Raw genomic sequence first — 11,937 nt, forward strand, 5'->3', positions numbered from 1 at the left:
TTTTTTAAAAATATGCAGTTTTAAAGTAACAGACAGGCAGCCACTCTCTCCTGAGCAGCAAACATCTTGGTGAGTTTTAGAAGAGCTGAGGTATCAGAGAGGATGGCAGACCACCTGTTTGGAAAGGACTCCAGGTGGCAGGATTTCTGTGGGCTCAGTCTGGGATGTTTTTGTTTTTTAATTTGGCAGGTGCTAAATGTCATCTGAAGATGTCCTTTCCAACCCTAGGCTTTATAATCTTCCTTACATGTACTCTACTGAGAAGAACTAAGCTTGGGCTAAGAGATGCATTGTATACACTTCATTATCTATGAAATAAGGCATGAACAAGTGGCAAGCCACAACTCAAATACAAATCTAAGAATTCTAGCACTGATCCTTTCTAAAGTTTTGATGATCTAGTGGCCAAGTGTGGCTTGGGGACAGTTCTGCCTCCAGGGAGATTCTCCTCTCACATTACTTTGCTTCTATCTCCTCAACCTGCCACATTGCTTATGGATGAATATTGAAATGGTCCCTTCTTCTAAAGTTGACACACTCTCAGCAGAACCCTGTGGAGTCTTCTGTTTTTATCTGTTCAGTGTTTAATCCATAAAGTAAAGGCTTTTCTTTTTCAAGGGACTAACAACTGAATTTCTAGTGCTCTGGCTATTTTTCTTCTATATGATAGTGTATCTTGGACAGTGTATGTTGTATACACTTCATGCATTTGTATGTATATCTGGATACAGTGCTATTATACACATCTAGGAAGAAGTGAGGGTTTCAGATGAAACTCCTTCAAAATGCTGGAAAAATACTTTCTATTCTGTCTGATCAGGGTCCAGTGATGTAGATAGGGAATAGAGAAAATTAGAGCAAAATGGCAAACAAACCATCTTTGCCGAGCTCTGCCTAGAAGACACTGTTACTGCTCAAATGTCCTTTTCCCCTACGATTGTGTCTTAGTCCACACAGGCTGATATCACACAAATACCATAGACTGTGTGGCTTATTAAATGTTCATTTCTCACAGTTCTGGAGGCTCGGAAGTCCGAGCTCAAGGTATCAGCAGGCTTGATGTGTGGTAAGGACCCTCTTCTTTCTGTGTCCTCGTATCCCTGAAAGCGAGGGCTCCATTTTCATGACCTTCACCTTTTGAAGGCCTCACCTCCTGACACCATTACATTGGGGGTTAGGATTTCAACATAGGAATTGAAGAGGTCCCCTACTTTCAGTCTAGGCAGGAGATAATTTCTCATGCCTCATTAATATGTTCTCAGTAAAAGAACTTAGCCAGCTGAGTAGAAGCCTGTGTGCTGTTGAACTATTTCCTGTCTATTACCTATGGCTTATTTAGGAAAATCTGAAAGCCACCTTCTGATTATATGTGGCTTCAAATCCTTGGTAGGAGCAAAGGAAGGATAAATAAATATTTTCATAAAATAACAAGTTTGATAACATTTTTCAAAATTGCCATCGGGAATTATCTCATTTAGAAAGATAGACCTACCTTCTTATTTTTACCATCTACCTTAAGTTTGAACTTGGGAATTTCCATGTGCACCTGTGTCTGTGTCTGCCCTGTGACTTAAGTGATCACCTCTGAATTCCCATTTTGGTTCTGATTCCTAGAGGACTGGAGGAGTCTTGCTTCTTCTCCTTGGGGACCTAGAAACCTTTCCCTGCACATGCTAGAGTAAGCTGGAGCCTGAGACTGTATCCAGGCCTTTCCCCGCAGTTCTCGTTACTTAAGAGGTCATCACAACATTTAGTGGCTCGAAGCATCAAGAATCCTTCCATTTCTCATGATTTCTATGGGTCAGAAGTTCTAGAAAGGCTTGGCCAGGCGGTTCTGGCAGTTCTGGGATTACGGTGAGACAAGTTATGGGATGTGCCTGGGTCTGTGTACTTGCACCAGGTGGTGGCAGATGGTACAGGAGTCTCAGGACTTTTGCATGGGGTTTCTCATGGGGGTTGGTTTGGGCTTCTTCACAGCATGGTTGTTTTAGAACCGTTGGACTTCTGTGGTGGCCCTGGGGTGTCAATCCCTGGGGCACAGGAGGAAAGAGAAGCAGCATGGTTGGAAAGGAGGAAAGAGAAGCAGCCACCTTCCCTCAGCTCCATGAACTTGCAGTCTGCCAACTCTAATCACCAGATACAGAGTCTTGCATTTACATCCTGTTGTAGAGTCAGGGATGGACAAATGGAAATTTTGCTGTTAATATTTTAAAACACGTTAATTATTGCAGTATTTGAAAAGGACTTTAACAGCTTCTCGGAGAAAATAAAAATGAGCATTATCTGCATTACAACATCTTTAGATTCCCTATTGCTTTCATAGCACCAAGAATTCAAGTGAAGGGTTTATAAAATGAATGGAGGGGTGTTCCTGATGAGGCAAATTTAAGAGTTCATTTAAAAAACATGGAGATTTTCTTTTTTTGCTTGTTACTATCTTTTTATATTACAGTACTGTAATATTGTCACCTGTTCCTCTTTCCTATTAAACCAAAAAATTTGAATATTTACTAGCATATAGATCTCATCATACTTGACATATTTTTTTTTTCTGAAATTAAAATCAACACATCCACTGTGAAGGCCTCAAATATTCACAAACCGATGTTAAAACTGCAACACGAACTTTCATTTGTTCACTTGACGAAGGGTCTACAATCCTGTTTGGAGAGAGATGTTCACCATCCCTGAAAACTCAGTAAGAGATTCCAGTGCGTATGTTGTCGTCAAGGGTGAATTGGGCACACAGCAGCTCCTTGGGTCAACAAGAGCTCTATTCCATTTGGAGAAAGCTCCAGTCGGGTTGGTTGGTTGGTTGGAATGGGCCCTTCCATGTTAAACACCATGCTGTGCTGTCTTGCAGGTTCTCCATTCCTTTACTGATGCCATCTTTGATGAGTGGATGAGAAGATACAACCCTCCTGTGGATGCCTGGCCTCAGGAACTGGCACCCATTGGCCACAATCGGATGTATAACTTGGTTCCTTTCTTTCCTCCGGTCACCAACGAGGAACTCTTTTTACCTGCAGAACAACTTGGCTACAGTTACACCATTGATCTGCCAGGTAGCTAATACAGCTTCTACATGGGTGATTCATTCAACTTCTAAAAGAGCTTACTTTCTTTCTTTCTTTTTAATGTAATGTAAACCAAGACCTTTAATTGAAGCATTCAGGCCTAGTTAAGTTTATTGGCTATTTTTTGAAATATATGTATTTAACAAGATGAGTCGTTAAACTGCCAATTAAACATCAGAAAGGCACTAGTTGGCACCCTGTTGTTCTAGGAAACCGAAAGTTATTAAGGGACCTTATTTCACAGAGGAACTATTGACTCCTCTGCCTGATTTGACAATTCTATCAGAATTAATCAAATGAATCGAAAACTGCTTTATGGCTGTTTCAAAAGTCCAACCAATAAAGTCTAAATGAACTAGCCACATGTGACCTGGACTAGCAGGATGTAGGGATCCTTGCCTGAAGGTGGGGCTGGGATTATGGTGAGACAAGTTATGGGATTCGCCTGGAGCCCAAAATTCAAAGGGAGGCCCAAAGCCCAGTAATTGTTGTAAGAAATAATATCAGGCAGTATTTTAAAAGACCAAAATGAATGTAAAAATTTGATGATGAGTAACACACCATCACACTTTTGAATACAGACAGACTGTTGTGTGGGTCTTTTACACACTTAGGTTCTTTGTAACTGGATTAGTCTTTTTCATCTGCCTGTACTGTTCACCCTGCGGGGGTAGGTTTATGATGGTTGACATTGGCCTGCCAGCAGATTGGGCTACGTGGGGCTTTATGTGATGTTTATAAGTTAATGTTTTCTGAGTCATGGTTTTAAATCATAGAACGTTTATTGACTCATCTCATTTGGTTCAAAATGGGAGAATATTTTGTGAGCATGTACCAGGAAATACTGTGTTCTTTTTGCCCAGACCTTAATATGGCTTCACATGCCATTTCAAGAATTTTAGGAAAGTTTGAGACAGGAAAGATTAAAAAACAAAAAAACAAAAACAAACCACAAAAATATCTGAATTTTCAAGAAATATGCACAACAACAATCTTCTGATCACTTTTTCCCATTTGTATCTATTTCATTTTCCCCAAATCTCAGTCTACAAAGAGATCAAGGTGACTTCTGAGCTCCCCCCATCTTTCTCTGACCTGGGAGTCTTTCAGGCACTAGAATCTGTCCCCTGTTTTTCCATCTAGCTCTGCATCTCCTTATTCTTCTTTGAAGTAACTTTGAGTAATTGAGGATATGTCTTTTCAATTTCTCTGTCTTTGTTCTGGGATGAAACAAAATAATAATTGAAAATTTGGAATGTACACTCTGACCTGTTTCGATTTCCTCTGATGACAGTTGATCAACATGTATCATCTGAGTCCAAAACATGCCCATAATGTGCTAACTCGTCAGAAGATGCAAATTCATATTCAGTTACTGGCTCGACAATGAAATCTACAGTCCTGCCTGGGCAGATTTAACTGTAAATAGTAGGGGACTCAAAATACATTTTCCTCTCTATCTCTCCCATTCACTGAGTGGTGCCCAGCAAATGAGCAGGACAGAAGGACGATCAACAGCACAGGAATTTAATTTGGTGTTAGTTTGGATGTGCCATGGGGGAGCTTTCTAGAAAGGAAGTGAAGAGCCAAAGAAGTAGGTAGGCCTGAGAACTTCCATACTGTTTTGTGCAAAGAACCAGCAGATGTGAAAGTCAAAGGAAGAAGGGGTTTGGACTTCCAAACGAGGCACTCTTTAGGAAGGTAAATGTGTGGAGGAAACTACCAGAAGAGGAGGACTGTCTGAGCAAGGTCTGCATGGGCCCTAGGAAGGCTTCTTTATGCATCTACTGAATCTTAATTGCCTTCATTTCTAAGTCACCCTCATGCCCAAGGGGTCTGTTCTGGGGAGGCCTGTTCTGGGGGGAGGGACTGGGGAATGGCTCCTTATAGGAGGTGGACATTGAACGAGATTTGAAGAGACATGCAGAGGAGAGGAAGGTGAGGGTATATGTCAGACTCAAGAAGGAGGGGGACAAACAGGGAAAGGCACATGTGGTCTAACGTGTTTTCTGTATGGGGTCAGAAAAGTGTCTCTCGAAGTGAGACACACGGGCAGGCCAAATGCTTTGAGCTAAAGGAGAACCGAGGTCTCTCTGTCCTTCTCCTGCCCCCTCCCTGCCATCTCCACCCCTTTTCTCCCAAATTGCTGGAAGGGCTGTCTCTGAAGTTCCCCATTCTACCTGAAGGCAGGTCCTCCAGAAGATGAACTCGCAGAACAAAGACTAGAGGTGACGCCCAGTCAGAGCCAGGAGAACTTTGTCCCAGATTACTGTACGTTCTTGGGAGTAGGAATCTCTCTTTAAATCATTCACTCTTTCCCCCAAAGTGACCTATAGCCCCAGTTCCCTTTCTCCTGAAAAGAGAGTATGTGAGCATCAAGATGCCCTTCTTTCAGCATGCCTCCTGCGACTCTCTTGCACATATATGCTCTTGTGTGCTGAATCTTTTGTTAATCTCTTCTCTGTTAGTTTGTTTTATAAACTCAAATTATCAAACCTTCATAGAGTGTAAAGAGTGTTCCTTTTCCTCTACACCTGGCTGTAGAGAAAGACCTGGACAGGGGATTACTGTGAATTAAGGTCTGACCTGTAAAAAGGCTGATTACCAAGGCCCTCAAGAGCCAGGCAGAACCCCAGCAAGATACCATCTCATACCTATTAGGGTGGCTACTATTAAAAAAGCAGGATATAGTTAGTGTTGGCAAGGATGTGGAGAAATTGGAACCCTTGTGCATTGCCGATGGGAATATAAAATGGCACACCACTATGGGGAATTTCTCAGAAAACTGAATGCAGAATTACCTTATAATCTAACAATTGCACTTGTTGGTATACATCCAAAAAAATCAAAAGAAGGGTTTTGAAAAGATATTTGTCCATTTATGTTCATAACATTATTTTTCTCAATAACCAAAGGTGGAAGCAACCCATGTGCCCATCAATAAATGAATGAATAAAAAAACTGTGCTATATAAATACAATGGAAAATTATTCAGCATTTAAAAAGAAGAAAATTCTGTTACGTGCTACAACAAGAATAAACCTTTATTAATGTGAAATAAGATAGACATAGTAGTACAAATATTCCATGATTCCAGTTATTCAAGAATATAAAATAATCAAATTCAAGGAGACAGAGACTGGTTTTCAGAGGTTGGGGAGGGGTGAATGGGGAGTTACTATTTAATGGATACAACATTTCAGTTTCACAAGATAAGAGTTCTGGGGACAGTTGATGGAAATGATGATAATGGCCTCACAACAATGTAAGTGTCCTTAATGCCAACGAGCTGAATTAAAAAGTGGATAACATGGTAAAATTTCATGTGTGTATTCCAACACAATTTAAAAAAAAAGATCACTATAAAAGCTAGGCAGAGGATTTGGACAATACTAAAATGCAATCATTTTGGGTGCCTTAATAAAGAAATGGCAGAATAAAAATCTGTTTTAAGAAGATGTAACTGGTCTCGAATGGTGGTGCTCACCTGTAATCCCAGTAACTCGGGAGGCTGAGGCAGGAGGATTGAGTTTGAAACCAACCTCAGCAATTCAGCAAGGCCCTAAGGACTTAGAGAGACCATGTCTCAAAATAAAACTGAAAAAAAAGGACTGGGGATGTGGCTCAGTGGTTCAGCAACCCTAGGTTCAGTCCCCAGTACAAAAAAATAGGGTGTGTGGGGGGGGGGGAAGGAGAAGGGGGAGGAGGAATGGAATAATAATAATAATAACAACAACAACAACAACGGAGGAATCTGGTCAGGATGGGCCATGGCCTCTGTGAAAACAACAGGGAAGGTAATACTATGTTTAGGTGGGTGTAGGGTATAGAACAAGGGACTGAATTTTTAGAAGAGCTAATAGTGAAAAGGACATTTTTTTGAAGAAATGACAAATAGTTCTAAATATATTAAAAATAAAATCACTAATTTTGTGGAAGGGTGCTTGTAGAGGGTTATATTTACCATGTGGAACATTCAGATTTTACAACTATTTTAATGGGCTACAGATCGATCTAATTCTGCTATTGAATGTCTCTTGTTTTAAGAGCCAGTCTGATCCCGTTCTCATTTATCATCTATAAAAAATGCAGAGACAAAAGCAGATATTCCTACCTGATGGTTGCATAATTAGGAGTTGTAATTCCCCAGATACCATTTTAGCATGCATTTTTACAAATGAGTTTCTAATTTATAAAATAGTTATATACTTCCTTAGAGAGTTTATCTGCACAAAAGCAGATAGACAAATAAGTTTATTCTTCCCTTTTCCGAGAACATTCAGCTGATGGAAATCCTGATTGTGGAACTTTGTATTCTGCTTTCATTTCAGTGGAAGAAACTCCAGGTTGGAGTCCGACACTCTTAGTGGTGTCAGGGCTGCTGCTGGCTATGGTGGGTCTTTTTGTGCTGCTGATGTACCTTCAATACCGAAGGCTTCGAAAAGGATACACACCCCTGATGGAGACTCATCTAAACAGCAAGAGATACACAGAAGGCGCTTAGGAGGCTCAGACTCTACCCTAAAGAAGAGTTGGTATTCTGACCTTTAAAATAATAGGACAAGTCTTCACTGTTCTTTAGTTGAAGATCTCTGGCATAGCTTCCCCTCTAGTGATATCATCCCCAATACAGAAGATGTTTAGCTAAAGGTTCTGGTTTGCTTTATTTAACAAACTGCAGCTAAAGTGCTTGGGTCCTATCTCTATTGTCAAATTGAGGTAGAGCTGACAGTTTGTGGTATCTGATAAGAATTCTCCAAATAGAAAGCCCCCCAAAATAAATAAGTGAAATCATTAAGCGGATTTATTGAAATGTACAGTGCAATTTGAGACCTGGACAAGATTGTAGTTACATTTTGCTTAGATCAAGTGTCTTTGGCATGGAGGTGAGAAGTGTGTATCAATTAGCTTTTCATTATTATCCTAAAATACCCAAGGCAGTCTAACTTTATAGAGAAAAGAGTTTTATTTGGCTCACAGTTCTCTAGGTGCAAGATTCAGGGGCCACATTTGGTGAGGGCCTTATTGTTGGTGGAGTCCCCTGGAAGTGCATGGCAAGAGACAAGGAACACACCTGTGTGAGCGTGTCTATGTATTCTCTCTCCCTCCTTTTAGAATCTCTAGGACTCAATCATGGAGTGCCCCCGTGGTCACACCTAATTCTAATTGCTTCTCAAGGGCTCTACTTCTAAACATCAGACTTGAATTGCCTCCACTCTCTTAATACCTCACAATAGGGACTGCATGTCAACATGAAGCCTTGTGGGGACACTCCAGCCACATTCAAAGCATAGCAGGGCTGCAGGTACGAGATGAATCTCCAAGGTCCCTTTTAATTCAAGTGATGCTTTAGATGCCCTCCAGTCTGTCTTCCTTGGGCATCTTTTTTTTTTTTCTTTATCTTTTCCTCCTCAGTGTTAAAGATGAAAATAGATCTTATTTTCCAAAGAATGAATAATGATTAAGTCAGTTTTCTTTATACATTAGACTTCACAGAATGTATTAAAAATGTGCATTTCTTAATAATGGACCTACTATAAGATTCTACAGCTGGATAAACATCGATGCTATAGTGATAAGTAAACAGATAAGGGAATAAAATTATAGTGCTTCCTTGTTAATTAGCATGCTGTTCTAAACCTATTAACAAGGATGGAATCACTCTTTCCAGGGAAGACTGACTGGAGAAGCCTGGTGAGGCTATAATCCCAAGCGTGAGACAATTTGATTAGTGTCCCATTACTCTCAGGTCTCCTTTGGCTTATCCTCAACCAATTCCTTTGCTAGGTAACTTCCAATGAAAAATTTGTTTTTACATGTAATGCATTAGGCTTATTTTTAAAGAGTTGACTCTAGATTCATTAATGTTGTGTTGTACTGATAGTAACTCATGAATACTAATCAATGAAGTCTTATTGTTCAGAAGCAAACCATCTGTTTTAAATACAACAATTCCGAATTAAGTGACTATGTTCTTCTAAGTAATTGTCAGATCGTGAGAAATAAGAATAAGGCCCTTTTTGCTATGATGTTCAGACTTATCCTGATGTTCCCCACTTCTGACAAGTTAATGGTTATTGAAATTTCAAAGCAAATTTCATCTGCTCCTGGTGTCTGTGTCTCAAGAGTAGGGCTGAAGTTCTAGAGCCTGGCTCTTCTGTTGGCTTGCTGCCCCTCTGTTACAATGACCATGAAGCTGTCTTCCACATATTGGGGGACCAAGAAGGGACAAGATTAAAAGAAACAGCATTTTACTCTGGAGTGAATTCTAAAGCCAGAGAAATGGACAATACTCAGTTGCTACTAAATTGGAAGGTGAGTCTCATAAAGTTACAGGTGTATCTGAGAGTAGGCTCAGCAATAACAACCCAGGTAACCTGGTGTCCTTTGTGGATTGAGCTTTTTAGTCACAGTGCCACATGTGTAGATCTCGATTTCTGCTATTAACAGTATTCATGGAAAACATGGCCATGCATTGTTCATATGGTCCTTTCTGGAAAGTTCATGCTCTGACTCAGGATTGTTGGGGAACACATTTTTACCTCCTGATTTTAAACAAAAAAAAAAAAAGGAAATACATTAAATAAAGATATAATTGTACATGGAAGATATGTTCCTGAAAAGTTCTATATAAATCAATTATATGTTAAAAACACCCAGGAAAATCACATTTTTATAGATGAACTAGTATGACTAATTCTATAAAGCAAAAACCATCTCTAGTTTATCTTTCAGGTATATCAGAGTTTTCATACATCATATTTTCATAAGATTCAGTTAAAGAAAGACCTACTTGAGGTAGAGATAAATAGTAATCAAATTACACTTGTGCAACTTTCTATAAATATTATGTTTTATAAAGTCTTCCTGAAAGAAATAATTTCCTAATTTTGTAGTTCATAGAAGAGGAATAAAATTTTGTGACATTTTCTAATCTTACAGCAAATCAATTAAGAATGCATTTTAACTACTCTAAAGGTAGGATAAACTTACAGAATAAAAAGTTGGAGTTAACTTACATTGAATATTATGCAAATAAACTCAGAAAATGTCACTGGGCATTGCAGGACTGTACTTCTCAATGAGGGAGAAAAATATTTAACCTTGAAGAAAATGAACAGATCACTTTATATGCTTATCCTGAGTATTGGGAAAATTATATGTAGATAAATTATGATCTTAATAGAAATGCTTTTATAAAGGTGAGATTCAGAAGTGAAATGCAATCCAGTAACATCTTTCCTTCATGAATTCAATTATCTTCTAAGTCTAAAACTTTGACGTTTATTTGTATCTTGCTTAAGATATAACATTATTTGTTATGACACTTCAGATGAATAATTTTAATCTCACACTAACAAGTATTAGAAGACTTATTAAAGAGGAAAATAAAAATAAATGTTGTTTTACACATTGTGTTTGTTGTTTGGAAGTTATTTTTTTAGTTTAATTTTAAAATTTTGATTAATTTCCATCTTTTGGGCACTTCTCATACATATATTGAAATACAAATATGTAGAAAATAGAAAATCATGACTTCACGTCTGAAAAATTAGTTCCCAAACTGATTTGCTGCTTCTTGGGTGAGTTTCTGAGCAATGGCTGCTTTCTGGATGTCAACTGTTCATGTCACAAAAGGAGACTGCAGCCTTTCCCAGGTGAGGGGTTTTGCTCAATATCCCCTGGTTGAATGACTGATCCTGAGGTGGGCAGCTGCTTCAAGTCACTGGTGAAGGAGGATGAGTATAGGAGCAGCTCCCTGCTGATCCTCCAGGTGAGACTTATCTATCTGTTGGAGACCTCCAGAAAAGGGAAGGTGGGGCCAGTGGGTGATGGTTGTACAGTGTTCACTTGCACATCTCCATGTGAACTTGGAGGTCTGTGGTACACTTCACTCTACAGCTCCAATGACCAGTTGATACAGGGTGCATAAGAGTTACCTCCCCTGCCCAGTGACAGGTAATCATTTAGCCCAATGCAATGGCAAATCCCAAAGTTTAAGTCTTTCTGTTTCTACACTGCCTTGCACATCCTGAGTACTCTATAAGTATTTTTTGAATGAATGAATGGATACATGAGCCAGTCACAAAGTAGAACTTTACATTGAGGGTCTCTGGCATGTGTTTTAATGTGTACTGGGTAAAACGTGAGAGTGGGGTCTTATTTCCCAGCTATGAAATTAACAACCACTTATTCTTCAGATTTTGAGTTGTACTTCCATGGGGTGGCATTTCACTCCATGCAACCTAACACAAGGGGACACTTTGGCCTCATTTTCTCTCTAAATACATCTCCTTCCCACCACTGGCAGGTCTTAATTTTTCCATTGAGAGGGACTAGAATAGAACATTAAGATCTTCACTAACTTCTCCCCAAATTTCTTACACATGTCACTTTAGGGCCCACCGTTGTCTGATGTCCTTCAGTGGAGAGAGTTAATGGGTGAATCATTTACTCAGGCAAACCAGGGCCTCTCTCACACTGATGGACCCAAGCAGCAACACTCTGGAAAACTTGGTTCCAAGAACACTTGGGACAGCTTTCCCTGGGTATGTGGGTGGGGATTCCTTCTAGGATCCTTTCCACCATGATACTCAAATCTGAGGATGCTCAAGTCCTTTATACAAAATGGCATAGCATTTGCATATAAACTTCTGGTATCCTGCTGTATACTGGAAATCATTTCTGGGTTACTTGTCCAATGTAAATGCTACAGAAATAGTTATTACACTGTATTGTTTAGGGAATGATGACAACAAGAAAAAAGAACTCTGCATGTTCTGTACAGGCGCAATTTTTCTCCAAATAGTTTCCATCCTTAGGGAATCTGCTGAAGTGTAACCCACAGATGCAGAGGGCC

General features: G+C 39.5%; 1 protein-coding gene across 2 annotated transcripts in view; it reads left to right on the plus strand.

Moving 5' to 3' along the window:
- Dct (dopachrome tautomerase) overlaps positions 1 to 7,581 on the plus strand; it is a 32,133-nt gene extending 24,552 nt beyond the window's left edge. The window contains exons 7-8 of one of the 2 annotated variants that reach the window (XM_026400190.2): positions 2,864 to 3,065; positions 7,403 to 7,581. In XM_026400190.2, the coding sequence (XP_026255975.2) occupies positions 2,864 to 3,065; positions 7,403 to 7,581 (381 nt within the window). The remainder of the gene's footprint in view (positions 1 to 2,863; positions 3,066 to 7,402) is intronic. The other variant, XM_026400196.2, reaches the window with a different exon arrangement.
- The last annotated feature ends 4,356 nt before the right edge of the window (positions 7,582 to 11,937 follow it).

The sequence above is a fragment of the Urocitellus parryii genome, chromosome 2 (genome assembly GCF_045843805.1).
Source record: "Urocitellus parryii isolate mUroPar1 chromosome 2, mUroPar1.hap1, whole genome shotgun sequence".
In the NCBI taxonomy this organism is placed as follows: domain Eukaryota; kingdom Metazoa; phylum Chordata; class Mammalia; order Rodentia; family Sciuridae; genus Urocitellus; species Urocitellus parryii.